Source organism: Halictus rubicundus, chromosome 1, assembly GCF_050948215.1.
Source record: "Halictus rubicundus isolate RS-2024b chromosome 1, iyHalRubi1_principal, whole genome shotgun sequence".
NCBI classification, from domain to species: domain Eukaryota; kingdom Metazoa; phylum Arthropoda; class Insecta; order Hymenoptera; family Halictidae; genus Halictus; species Halictus rubicundus.
In genome coordinates this window covers 27,067,258-27,081,016 of record NC_135149.1, presented here as the reverse complement: position 1 = coordinate 27,081,016, position 13,759 = coordinate 27,067,258, and the positions used below count along the sequence as shown (strand labels likewise).

General features: G+C 34.3%; 2 protein-coding genes across 12 annotated transcripts; one reads left to right on the top strand and one right to left on the bottom strand.

Moving 5' to 3' along the window:
- Positions 1-452: 452 nt before the first annotated feature.
- On the top strand, positions 453-4,888 carry Dgt1 (KAT8 regulatory NSL complex subunit dim gamma-tubulin 1). 6 transcript variants are annotated; one of them, XM_076797396.1, is made up of 9 exons: positions 453-622; positions 1,080-1,163; positions 2,584-2,832; positions 2,895-3,076; positions 3,149-3,317; positions 3,544-3,859; positions 3,924-4,046; positions 4,115-4,255; positions 4,324-4,888. In XM_076797396.1, exons 3-9 carry the CDS (start codon positions 2,591-2,593, stop codon positions 4,570-4,572), a joined length of 1,422 nt encoding a protein of 473 aa, XP_076653511.1. In that variant the 5' UTR covers positions 453-622; positions 1,080-1,163; positions 2,584-2,590; the 3' UTR covers positions 4,573-4,888. The 6 variants fall into 6 exon arrangements, with proteins under 6 accessions (XP_076653511.1, XP_076653478.1, XP_076653494.1 ...); XM_076797363.1 differs by having other exon boundaries at positions 467-978; positions 1,080-1,150; XM_076797379.1 differs by having other exon boundaries at positions 467-978.
- An 862-nt stretch (positions 4,889-5,750) lies between these two features.
- Positions 5,751-13,360, bottom strand: LOC143359361 (zinc transporter foi). Of its 6 annotated transcripts, none has more exons than XR_013083103.1 (12): positions 13,035-13,359; positions 10,484-11,220; positions 9,876-9,940; positions 9,527-9,767; positions 9,273-9,442; positions 9,004-9,198; positions 8,814-8,943; positions 8,419-8,688; positions 8,160-8,336; positions 7,869-8,056; positions 6,665-7,308; positions 5,751-6,321 (listed from the first exon to the last, which is right to left on the bottom strand). XR_013083103.1 is itself a non-coding variant. In XM_076797290.1 (12 exons), exons 2-11 carry the CDS (start codon positions 11,208-11,210, stop codon positions 7,162-7,164), a joined length of 2,310 nt encoding a protein of 769 aa, XP_076653405.1. In that variant the 5' UTR covers positions 11,211-11,220; positions 13,035-13,360; the 3' UTR covers positions 6,643-6,989; positions 7,130-7,161. The 6 variants fall into 6 exon arrangements, 5 of the variants coding, with proteins under 5 accessions (XP_076653405.1, XP_076653398.1, XP_076653389.1 ...); XM_076797290.1 differs by lacking the exon at positions 5,751-6,321 and having other exon boundaries at positions 6,643-6,989; positions 7,130-7,308; positions 13,035-13,360; XM_076797283.1 differs by lacking the exon at positions 5,751-6,321 and having other exon boundaries at positions 6,643-6,965; positions 7,130-7,308.
- Between the last annotated feature and the right edge of the window lie 399 nt (positions 13,361-13,759).

Below are 13,759 nucleotides of genomic sequence, written 5' to 3'. Positions count from 1 at the left end.
AAGTTAATGAAATCGTCTGTTCGATAGGGCATCACAGTAGACGGGATTTATTTATACTTTAAAATTCATTTATAGGGGGCCGTTGCGTTTTGTTCGTTTGTATTTTCTTTTTACGTGTAGTTTACTCCTCGCAACTTTCTCGGAAACGAATTCACGCAATTTAAAACACGGATTTAGAACCCGATCTATCTATATAGTATGTTAGGTACACAAGGTAATCAACGTTGAAAGGCGTCTATTATTGCACGGAAATATTCTCCGCGCGCATCATTTATTCTCATGTATTATCGTGTTAAAGCGACTTTCGTTTAAAGTGTATTTTTTTTTGTCGGCAGGCTATGAGGTTGGTTACAGAAGAAAAAGGTTATATATATATATATATATATATATATATATATGTACATATATATACTCTGATTCAGAAAAAACTATTTTAAATACTTGTATTTGTTTTTTTTTTGTTTCGATGAAATCGAATTTTTTCCCCACCTCTTATGTAACAATCTTGAGGATACTCTGGCGGTTTTACGCACTCTCGTGAAATTTACCCCATTTTGTTTTGAGAATAGTAAAGTGCTACTTGTGTTACGGTTGCACGAAAAGATGCAATTACGTCGACACGGTTAGTGTAACGAAAGCGTGTGCTCGTTCGACGGGACGAGAATCGAGAAGAATTCTTTTCGATCGTGAGCACGTTTTCGGTTTTTTTTGTCGCCTAAGCAGTAAATACGCGTGCGTAACGTAAAACCAACTCGGCTAACACTTTTCAACCAACGTCATAACCTACCTGAACTTTTTGTCAGTCTACCGACAGGTATGAATCACGTAGTTTATCAATTAGAACTTTTGAGCTTTAAACTCCCGGAAGTGACGCAACCTTCGTTCAGCTAGTAGTATGTGCACGCAGCCAATGTTATCCCTGTAGTAGCGTTCCCGTTATCTCGGTCCTACCGAAGGACCCAGCTCGTTCTCTATCAAGTATTTATTAATTTTCTCTCGATTTGCATACAATCGTTTGACTTACGGCACGATCGCCACTACTTTACGTTTCACTGTATTATCTTTTTCCCCCTCTGAAGTTTCCAGAACAACGTTGACGGTGACAAGCGTGAATCGGTTGGCACTGTCTTTCCGTTTCGGAGGATTTGATGTAAGTGATCACGGTGAGTTTCTAAAAAGATTTATGTCTCGCGGCTTTCTCAAGTCCCGCTGGTTTCCCTTTTTACCGATTTTTCACAAAAACCAATCACATGTCCGCCTCATTCTTTCGAAATCCGTACATACATCAATGAAACTTCATTCAACATCCCACGTACAAAATGGCGGTCGAGTACCACTTGTTACAAATATCGTTTGCTTCATGTTTGCATTTTGAAAACGAAATGCAGATATATACGTTCGCGCTAAATTATATTTTATACATTTCTTTTAAGTACTTGACAATCGTTAATTTCTGGTATGTTGTCGAACAACGAAATTAATATATTTGTTTTGATTTCCTATGTGAATAGTGGCGGTAAATTTGAAATTATGGATCGTATTTATCGTATGTTGAAGTACTATTAACCCTTTGCACTCCGTCCAATGATATTGGACTTATATGAATTGGTTGACATCGAGAAATGTATATTTGCAAAAAAATCAATATTTTATTTTTTATAATTTTGTACAGTGTAATAAACCTTAAAACACTCCCCAATATGCATTGCAGCCTGATTTGTGCACGTTTGACAATAATAAGTCGTTTGACGCCTGCCACCAGGTGTTTTCCTGTCAGAACAAACAATGCAATCCCGTTTTCTTTGTCTCACATCGGGAATATGTAGTTTATTATCTAATCTATTGTCTGCAGAAGATGTGGATGGACGTGTTCTCGATTCACAAAAATCACCTCTCAACTGGTCAATGAGTGCCTTGACAAACTTGTGGTGCATCATTGGCGTTTGATTATTTGTTTCTTTTGAGATTCGGTAAATAATGTAGGAGTTAATGACACACATTTCCAACCCCCAAAAAAGTAACTTCCTCCACCATTTCAGCGACTTATGGAGAAAACAATACGTCGAAGCGTATTGATCAGCACAATCCATTTCAGGCTTATTGACTTGTGACAACAGTCATTTCCTCCAGTTTTAGACTTGTTTATTTATATTTATAAAACCCTCTATACAGTGCAAGGTATGCTCGCATACCGAGCTTTCTTCTACAAATTCTCCTTATCGCTCTTTTCAAGAGAAGTGCTTGGACCGTTGTGAGCACGCTTCTCACGTTCTCTTCTGACACAAAACCCGCTGACATTTTTTTTATATATCTTAGTAATTTTACTATATTTTGATTTGATTTCTTGTGCCATTTCAAGAGAAAACTTCAGGGAAACATGCATGTCTCAAAAAATTGCGCTGAAATAACTCAATTCCCCGTAATCACTAATAAACTTGAATGTCCCCTGAGAGGGGACATCCGAGTGATATGCTAGAATTACGATGTCCCCTGAGAGGGGACAGCGGAGTGCAAAGGGTTAGTAAAATTGATTTTGCACTTTGAGATGTCTTTTTTTAATCGATATTGTTCTTTTTCACATAGGCAAGGTATGTTTCGTAAACCACAAAAGATGCCTGTGACTACAACAGCCACAAAAAAGCCAAAGCAGACGCAAGCTTGTTTATATGCATCTTACGAGTGCACACAGTCTTGCCTTGAGGGATACAATTATTGTGCCAAGCATATCCTTGAGGATACAAACGCACCTTTCAAACAGTGCGGTTTTGTATATAGTACTAATGGCAGAAAATGCCAAAACCCAGCACAAAAGTTGGATAGAAGGGATATTTCGTATGTAAACATCATTCTACACAACATTTCTCAGACCTCGTACAACTGTTTATGTCTTACAGATATTGTGCTGAGCACACTCGAAAGGCTCAGATAGCTCGTATAAAATCAACATCGCGGCATGCATTGCCACAGACACCAGAAATGCTTTTACTTAATTTAAGTCATTATGTTAAGCCGACCGATTCGAGTACAGAAGATACTGAAGATGAAGAAGGGAAAGTCAAAACATTAGATCCTTTCAGTAAGAATTAAGTTAAAATCTTTATTACAAACTTGATGCATTGTGAACATTAATTATCCACTTTTACTTCAGCCGAAGTTAACGCGTTTAAAGTGAACGCAAGTGGATGCGATATTTTAGACTATGCAAGTTCTTCGGACAGCGATGTTGAGCCTACCGTAGTAAGCGATACTTTAAGGGGCAGTTATCTAGACGATAGTGATAATGAAAGTTTGTACAGTGCACAAGAAGACCCCTTAAAGTAAGGATACGATTATGCAGCAGACGTTACAGTGTCTAACGCATTTAAAAAATACAAATCTGCTTGTAGAATATTGGCTAGCATGCTTCAGCTTGAGCAAATCTTTCCAAAACTTTTAATCCTTCGTAACTTAATTCCCACAATTTCCGAAATCTCAATACTACTCACTCAACTTTTGTAGCTGCTTAATGCAAAGATAAGAAACTTATTTCTATCAAATAAATAGTATTAATTTTTTAAGGCATGCAGGTATTTTTACTGCAGAGGAGGTGATATATATCGCTCGAGAAAAACTGATACGATTACAGTCACTTTATATAGATCAATACAGAAGACTGCAGTACACATTGAAAGAAAAGAGACGAAAATATTTGCATGGTCTCAAAAAGGAAAAGGAAACATTGTGTGCCATACATGATCAACCAAAGGAGACTGCGAAAGAAAAGAAAATGTATGAGAAATTAAAAGCATTGAATCGATATCACAGACGAAGCGGAGTCGAGGCTATTCTGTATAGAAAATCATTAGAACGTAGAGCACAGGTAATACGCTAATCATTGATTTTATATCAGCAACATTTTTCGCAATTAAATCAAATTGTTTTAGGCAACTGAAGGGCCTGCGCAGAAAATACCTAGTATATCAAAATGTATCTTCACAGAGGGAGGAGTGAAATGCGGGGAGAGAACACTACCTGCTGCAAAACATTGTCGTAAACATATTCTTAAAGTAAGATTTTTTAGTTTCTAGTACAATCCATTAAAAACAGCACTGTAACAAATCATGTTCCTTGACAGGATCAACACCAAGTTTTGTTCAAAGCTTGTGGAGCCGTTAGGGCAGATATAGAATGCCATGAGCCGGTACCTGTGATTTTTGATACAAATTGTGTGTTCCATATGAATTTACCATCTGAATGTAAACTAGAATCCATGAAGGTAAATGCTTGGATTACTCTATCGTAATTATGTGTAATGAATAACATAAACATAATTGTTTAAATCAGTTTAAGGAAATAAAACCGGAAGTGCCAGAGATGTCGATAACAGATAGTCAGTCCATGGAGATCGATGTAGTGGGTGAAATGCAAGAAATTGATCCCGACGATGATATGGCTGGGTTAATGAGAGAAATGAGCGACGCGTCTCACATAAAGCCAGTGCTTAATGAAAGCTTAAATAGTGAAGCTAGCACAGACACCGCGTTTAGTTTATCAGCACAGATGAGCGATAGAGACGACCTTGTTTCTGTATGACATGATATTTTTCTATGATCTCTGACAGTTCAATATTGATATCTGTTGTTAGATAATTTCTGGAAGAATTACTTGGACAACGTCGTTTTACCGAGTAAGATAGAAATACATAAGGAATGGAAAGATTCAGTACGGTTATTTATTCATTCTTTAAATGCTGGAAAAATATTTTGAATAGAGAATGTATGTTATGTAACAACAGAAACCATTCGTGTATATCATATTTATTGTTGAGTACTTCATTTGTAAATATGTCACTTACTAGCATTCTTTTACTAATCAATTTGAGAAAAATAAAAAGGATAATCGTTCATAAGCTTTTCTTTAACCCTTCGTGCTTCATGTATTCTTTTCCTCTAGATTTTTCATAATCTCTTTTATCTTCTTTTAAATTCGATAATATGGAGTTAAGAAGCAATGTGCTTTATGCAAGGAATAGAATACTCTTTACGAGGTAATAGAATATTTCTTCAAATAGAAAACAAGAAATATAGTGCCTCGGTTACATATAAGGAAAATTAAAACTACTTAGGAAGTATAATAATATGTAGAACACGTAATAATATGTCAAAACTAACTTCTTTATACTCAGCATTTGAATTTTTACAAAAAAAAGCGCAAATCATTCGGTTAATTACATCAGTATTAATATAAGATGCAATTGAAGAAAAAATGTGCGCTTACAAGAATACAACGCTTTTTTTCAATTTTTACATTTTCTGTAAAAAAATACATTGCTATCGAGCGTAGCGTTAATATTAACATACATAAAAATAATTATCATAAGTAACTTACAATAAGTACATGAGGTTTTTTCCCGCAATTTGGTTGTTTAAATGGTACATTCTTTTTTCTCGTTTTAAGTAATAGCGAAGGTGCATAATACATATTTGCACGGACATTCTACTTTTTCACGGTAGTTGTCACAATAAATGCAATAGATCGAAATGATTGCATACAACAAAGAGAAAATAAATCTCGTTCAGAACATAATTTTTTTCGGAAATTTAAAGATCTATAATGAAATTTTTCTTACCCTTACAGTCATGGATAAAGATATTATTAGTTTACATAAGTACGGCTAAAAATATTTAGATTTATAGCTACAATTATTTGGATTTTAAGTTTGAATTGTATATTACGGTGTGACATGCAGATATGTACATAGAATGATAAGTAATTATTCGATTAGTTTTTTTTTTAATATTATCCAATCATTGTGAATGGTGTAGTATTTTTTGTACCATTTTCGTTCATTTAGGTCAATATTTGACAAAACCATTTCATGCACAAGAGTACCAGCGTTACGCGAAATTAGAACGTACTATAGCAGTGTATAAACACCGTATTTCATAAAGTCAATTGGTGAAACAAAAAGTCGGGTATGCACCTTTCTTGTAGCATCGTAATTCCAAGCTTCGTGTATAACACATCGAGGATAATTACATTTGATTGCGATAATTACAATAAAACATCGAAACCGGAGGAGCACCAGAGTTCTCAAAAAACAAACGTATCTGTAAACTCAAAATGCAAGTATGATCAACGAATACGTCTAGTGTTCTATAATTTGATATCGTCCTAATATCAGTATCTTTTCTTAGCATTATTATAAGTGTCATATCTCAACTAATGCATATTTTACTTGACTTTAAAATTATCTTAAAAGATATAGAGCACTTTGTTAATTTCAATAATACATTTGATGACAGCATTATTTGCGACATCGGTTAATAAAGTGGTATTTATCTGAAATAGTATCTAAATTATAGTACCAAAATAAAGAATGCAATTATTAATATATGTATAAATATATATTAGAAATAAACCCGAGCGCTAATAGTTGTGAAGCATATATAAATCGTGTGAACGCCAAGCAATTGATGATTAAAGAAAAATACACATCTTAATTTGGGTATTTCGTAATTATTGTTTAGAATAATAATTTTATAGATCTTTAAGGGGGTTTATTTGGTTAAATTTGCTTTATTCATAACCAACAAACAACTGCATGACATTTCCACAGATTTATGCGATCTTCTGAAGGAATACATAAAAAAAACTATGTAGTAATAATTAACTATATATTTACCTATCTTCGTAATGTTTTGTCTAATAAATTTCAAAGTATTTTAATCTTAGTCTCGATCCTTTCATTTTCATGTTACTTTAAGAGAACATAATATCTCACATAGGTACAATTTCTAATAAGTATACTTCGAATATTGTCGTTGTATTTGAATTATCTAAGTTTCCTCGAATTGCCTATTTCATTCGCAGTTGTGCACTGAATACTCTTAACGTTATAAATGTTATAAAACATTTAGCATTTGTTCCGTTTTAGTACCGCATTAAGTGTTTTCTTTTTGTTTTTTACAATAATAAGTATGTTGCTGTCAACAGAAAATTCTACTTAGCTATGCATATAAAGAAGGAAACACAATAAATTAGTCTTATAATGAAAATTGGTGTTTCGGTAAGAACTCACAACTAAAGTTTTATTGACTCAGGTAGCGACCTATAACAAATAGGTCCGTAGGCAGTATTGCAAGCTTACCATTGTTTTAAAAGTTGTCAGTCTTTGTAAATTTAATCACTGAACATAGTCTTAAGATCGTGTTCATAGAGTGCTATAATTAACATTATTCCAAGGCCACACGATAGCCCTAACCCTTGTAGAATACACTGCCACTGAGAACTACGTTCCGCAGAATGACTTGAAGATAATTCTGGAATCTAAATTACACATACATATGTGTTATATCATTGGTAGTAGTTATTACTATGTAATTATTCTATACTAACATAGAACTATAAGGTATTGTTAGGTATCAATATGGAATGTTAAAGACTGCATTCTTTTCAAACGAACATAGTAAAGTAATTTACTGAATGCAGAATACATTAACCCATTTGATAAGGCGGCCTTGCTCGCAAATATGCTATCACTCAGAAATTTTAACGAGTAACTTGCCATTATTATATAAGAGTAATGACTAGGCTGCAAGTTTTATGCATTTATGGTAAAAATGAGTGTATAGAATACATAATTGTGAGAACATTTACACAATTTAAAGACACTGTTCCACTATTTTCAACTCATTAGAATTGTTAAGGAAGGAAATAAATGTCAACGTAGCTTTTCTTATCTTACGTAGCTTTTCTTATCAACGTAGATTTCTTTCAACGTAACTGTCAACTTATGCAAATAATTTTTATTTTGCATAAGTAAGTAATGACTATAGTCACCGTTCGTATAGAAAAGTTTAAACAAATAAAAACCAGATATTACTCACCATGTCTACTAATGCTATATATATAAACATTCCTGCAGCAGCTGCAAACATCCAGCTACTCACAGCCGGAGTGCTACCCAACAACACGCCAAATACCATTCCAAATAAGCAGAGTACAGAAGATAACAGATTGTAAAAGACAGCTTGCTTGGCGCTCATTCCGGCTTTTAACAAAACTGCGAAGTCCCCTATCCAGACAAATAAATTCGAGTCAGATCTCTGTACACTTTCAAATATTTTTAATTGTTTCGAAAATGATACAGTAATATAATTAAAATCTAAGTTTCGTACCTATTTCATGAGGTAATTCATGGCAGAACACAGCTATAGCCGTTGAGAAACCACCTGCTATGTTCGCCGAGAAAGCAGCACCTATGGCCATACCATCTGTGAAGTTATGCAAACCGTCGCCCATAACCACCATCCAAGCGACGCTTGATAAAGATTCTGGTGCCGAATGTACATGACCTAATAAAAACATTGAACCACTTAATTGAGCTACTTAACATATACGCAAGTAACGAAGTCAGATTAAGTAATTAAATTATACCATGGGAATGGGTGTGGCCATGGTGTTTCGTTTCGTGCTCGCGTATAATAACAGTGTAACTTTCAGATTTGTTTAGTGGTATGTCAGCACCATCCGTGTTTTTCTTAGTATTTACAATTGATTCATCTAATCTCCAATCCTCGTTTGATTTCTTTTCCCCGTCATTCGTCATTATTTTAGACACTGAATTGCAATTTGATGTTAACGGTTTCTCCTCTTCGATTACGGGAGGCTTCTCATGGTTATTATGTTGACGATTATGATGATTATCTAAACAATAAATTTCCGTTTTATAACAGATTAATTATCCCTTTTCAGAATGTTAAAAGAAAAAGGATTTAGAGAAAGATATTAACGCATCGTCGAGCCTGATGAAAGCGAATGCGATAATCTACCTTGAGTGTCAGTGTTAATTTCACCATAACAGTAAGGGTATGATGAATATTTGTGTTTGCAAAGTTTCTCGCCTACAACATTGCTGTTTGGTCCGTCTGTTTCGCGCATCACTCTAACACGCGAAGGGAGCTAAAATGAATTATACATATTGAATGTTTTATTTTTCTGACTTTAAGTAGTATCGTTTACCTTGTTACGACGTTGCCGAAGCTTTCGCCATTCTGCAACCAACGTCAAAGCTTTCTCGGTAAAAAAAAATAATACAAGACCCGCCATTGCAACTAGTCCTTTCCACATATTTATATTGTGCTGTTCCTTGTGATCTACCTCGGCATGATTATCATCATGACCATGGTGATCATGCGTGTGATGCGGCATCATCGCCTGGAAAGAACAACGTAATTATTACATCGCAATGATCGTTAAAGATTCATTATATTCCTGATCAGAAGTCTTACATGGGGTAATAAATGAATAAGAGCATCGCCGCATAACGTTCCTACAGCAAGAGCAACCAGGAACTGCAATAATTGGTGATAGTAAATTTTACCCATGAAAGGTATAACAACTACACCAAATAAACCACAAAGACTAATTATTAGAATACTGATTAAAGAATAGGCCCACACTGAAACAAAAGAAAACTGTATTTAACAACCCACGATTACTCTAGTGTGTTAAGAATCTGTGCGTGTTACAAAATATGTTTTACCTTGAACCATATTACGCGATACATCCTCTCCAAGGTATTTAGTAACTGTTACTGGTTTATAATTCTCTGGTACACGAATGCATCCATTTCTTTCTGAACTCGATTCACCTGCTAATTGGTAAACAAGAGCTGGACACACACGTTCAAAAAGCCAACTTGGTAATATTGTATTATTATTAGTGATGGAATTGTAGGGCATATCTCTCGCAACAGTACTTAATAATTCTTTGCTATTTAAGCACTGAAATTTTGGGACAATCACGTGAGAAATATTTGATGTATTAGGAAAAGAAGTGTGTTTCATTTTTCTATAATAAAATGTGATTTCAATAATTACAACTCATCTTACCCGTTCTTTTCTGGCTCCATTCTCATATTCTGATAGGCCACTATTTTGTGTGTTCTTTGATTTTTCTACAACAAAAAATTTTCTCTTTAAAAGGCTACTATGTTTATGTACAACAATAAACTAATATTAAACTTGTACAGACTTATCTTTGTAGACGATAAGATTATATAAGAAAGATTATTTAATTATATCTTATCTAAGCATGATTAGTGTTAGAGTTTATTTATATTATCAGAACTGTAAATCAAATGTCCTCCTGTGTGTAATCTTTTTTCTCACAGTGAATCACTGTAAACAGGTTTTAATAAACAACCAAAGTAGACCATTGAAATCAATAAGTAACTTAACAGGTCCACTGGACAGAAGTTTGGACCCACAAATTAAGCTAAATTATTATCATTAAAATGGCTCCTATATAGAATCAATTCAGAAGGTATGATTAAAGCAGATGCGTAAGTAGATTTATTAGGGGGAATTTATTATGATTGATAGGTTGTTAATTGATAATTAAAAGTAATATACTGATATTAGCTATGTATCATGTATTCAAACATGTTTTGTTTTTCATGTGTACAATCGTTGTAATTAAACAATGAAAACAAACTCACCTAATGGATTTCCATGACTAGTAACAGCATTAAGATCCTCTAATTTATATACATCTGTTAGTAACCTCAGTAATCCTAATTTTTTCAATAACTTCTCGAAACCTTCTATAGTCACACTAGTACCATCTCCGTAAGTTTCGAAAATTTTTCTCATGAAGTACTTTTCGTCTATAACATCTACGTTCCTTTTTCGTCTAATCACAGCAACAGAGTCAGGATTTTTTGCAGACCTTGAAGACTTCAATTCCCCATTGTAACTTATCTCAGTCTGTCCTAGTCTCTCCATTATTTCTAAATCGTTTAAAGCTGTAAAACTTTCCTCTATTTCTGGAACACGAGTGTCTTGGACATTTTTGTCTACTTTCGTACCCTGTGGGGTGGTTTTTCTTTTCACATGAACTTCGTCAATGGCAGATGGCACTAACAATGTAGGTATTTTGTTAACATTATTATTGTTTAATTCTCTATTAGAAAAGTTAACAGCACCGTTTCTAGAAGTGCCTAAGTTATTTAAATTCACTTTCTTGTTATCCTTCTCTTGCAACTTTTTAAATTTCATTAACAACCATGATGGCTGTAGCTGTTCATTTAGTCTTGGTAAATTCTCAGAATTTACATTATCACGAGCTCTTTGTCCCGTAGTCGACAATTCGGTGTGTGCTGAGCAAGGATTATGAGCGGCGCATAAAACGCACACTACGCAAACTGTGACAAAGTGGTGAGACATATTGAATTACCTGCGAACTGAAAGGAAAAATTATATCGTAGATGATTCTATATCTTACATGGCAACTAGACTGCAGATTTTATGCATTCATTACAAAATTGGGAATGTGCAATTTAAAACAGAATATGTAGGTATAGCAATACATTATTTTCAACTCCTTAGAATGATTAAGAAAAGAAAGGACCTTCTATTTGGCTCCTACTTCTTGCAACTGATACAGCAAATTTTTATTTTGCATGGAGATCCACAGTCTAATTGTAGCTATCACAGATTCTGTTCATATATTAATGCATAACTTACACATGGCTATTGCACTTAACTAACATTGCATCGTAACAAAGTACTTGAAAATCAATGAAATAGAGGATGAATAACAGAATATTATGTCAAATAGGAAGTGGCTATCTGTACAACAATCCTTGTGATAATGAATCCATTTATAGCTACGAATGCTATCGAATTGCTTACTCATAAAATTATCAATCATATTTGTAAATCACTGTAGAATGTGATCTATGTAAAAACAAAATCTTTTCAATATCAATAAAATTAGCTTCTTTTTATTTGACACAATTATAAATGAGTTTTTTTTAATATGCATTACAACTCTTGTAAAATTGATAACACATTATACAAAAAAGTTAATTATTAATCTGATAAAGATAGTTCATACGTTTTATGAAAATAATTTCAAAAAGACATAAGAAAGCACAACAAGCTTTTCCAACAATAAAACTTTTCATACAAGATAATTCTAAAAATATTACAAACTTCTATTTATAACAAGGTGAATAATAAAAATAGGAGGAATATATAATAGATATCAATTACACATATAAGATTCATACAAGATTATATTATGATTTGAGCAATTGATCTAAATTTAAATAGTGATTAATTCTATTTTCAGAAATGAGACTGTTTTTCTAATATAGTAAATATAATACGAACTAAAATTATCCTTTTCTCTACGATTAATGTATCCGCGACTTTATCATATAACTATTTCAATCGAAAGCAAATTAATATAAATTCATGTTAATTACACAAAAACATTTCTATGCTAATCTATAGTATTTTTAAATGTTTTCAAATATTCGATGCTATTTTATTCTACACATTAATGAAAATTTATTGAATCGACATTAACAATGGAACGACAAAAAAGAACAAATACAAAAATATGTCTGTATCACGTGAACCTATTCTACAAATTATAATGTCACGAAGGAAAGAAACTACAGGGCACGATATCCTTATTGAAATCACATGCATATTAAAATCGTGATTTAAGTATGTACTACCATATAAGTGCAAAGCAGAAGAGTCGCGGGTAAACAACTAATAGCACGTTCACTGGTTACGGGGATTAACGCAGGCGACACGGACATAATTAATCGTCGTTCGTAAATAGACGTATAAATCGGCAGCTGACGGCGAGATACATATTTCCAGTGCGAAATGCTACGTAAACGATTCAAAACGTGTCCACGGCTCTTATCGTAACCGAAATAGTCAAGATGTTCGATCCCGCGGACGCTTCGTCAAAAACCGTATTTTTAGCTGTCAAAAAGGGAAGGAGACGCCGTGCTTGTCGCCCTCCTCACCCTACCACCGTGGATCGCGGTCCGTGACAGAATTTGGAATTTAGGTTAGAAAGGCGGCCTTTTACTTTGGTAGAAAAAACAAAAAACGTACTGTCAAGTTTTGACTCAGGATCGGCTGGGGTTTTCGTTGGCATAGAAAATCCGTGCGAAGACCACTCGATCGTGGAAATGTATATATCTATAGATATATATGCATAGCTTACTGTCATGTAATTACCTTTATTCGATCAGTGAAACAAAATTCCCGCTAGGAAGTAGCATATGCTAATTGATCGGGACGCGCTCCACCAGCTTGCGGAAAGCTCGCGAAGTCGAACGAAAACGTGAGAGAAGGAACCCTTGGACCCCGTCACTGTCCTCTTTCTTCCCTCCTCGACCAACCGCCAAACTAACTTAGCCGCCGCGTGTGACCAGTGAGCAACAAGTATACTGTGAACGTTGCCGATCGTTCAACAGACTGACAAACCCTTGAATTATAACTCACTTCATTCGAGGGTTACGCAATCTCTGAAGTTACGCACTGATGCTTTCCATGGAGTACTTTTATAGACGCGCAGCTGCGACGCTTCTCGGTAATCAATCTCCAGTACACATGCGTCTGTAAATAGATGCATGCCGCATTCAAGTGCGCATGCGTATATGTTCGGTGACTTCCATTGATATTCAAACACTCTTTCGAAAAGAACAACTTTTTAAAAATTGAATCAAACGATGTCAATCTTTTTGAGAAGCTAAAAGAATTAGTGTATTGGATAATGTGTAAATGAAATTATATAAAAACTGTTATTGGTCAGACAGGGATATCACATTGCGATTCAAATATTGCCGCGCTTTCCGATGTTTCAAATTCTTCAGTTTCTTCCGTCTTCTTTCATCTAAATAGCTACAGTGAAGGACAAAGATATATTTACAAAAACGGCAACACCTTCTATACAGGGTGTC

Coding starts and splice junctions, on each gene's coding strand:
- LOC143359361 (XM_076797274.1), bottom strand. CDS start 11,210: ATGTCTCACCACTTTGTCACAGTTTGCGTAGTGTGCGTTTTATGCGCC. Junction 9,768..9,875: donor ATGGAGCCAGAAAAGAACGG/GTAAGATGAGTT, acceptor CCAAAATTTCAG/TGCTTAAATAGCAAAGAATT. Junction 8,057..8,159: donor TGAATTACCTCATGAAATAG/GTACGAAACTTA, acceptor TTGTCTGGATAG/GGGACTTCGCAGTTTTGTTA.
- Dgt1 (XM_076797363.1), top strand. Junction 3,318..3,543: donor GCACAAGAAGACCCCTTAAA/GTAAGGATACGA, acceptor TCAAATAAATAG/TATTAATTTTTTAAGGCATG. Junction 4,256..4,323: donor GTAAACTAGAATCCATGAAG/GTAAATGCTTGG, acceptor TGTTTAAATCAG/TTTAAGGAAATAAAACCGGA.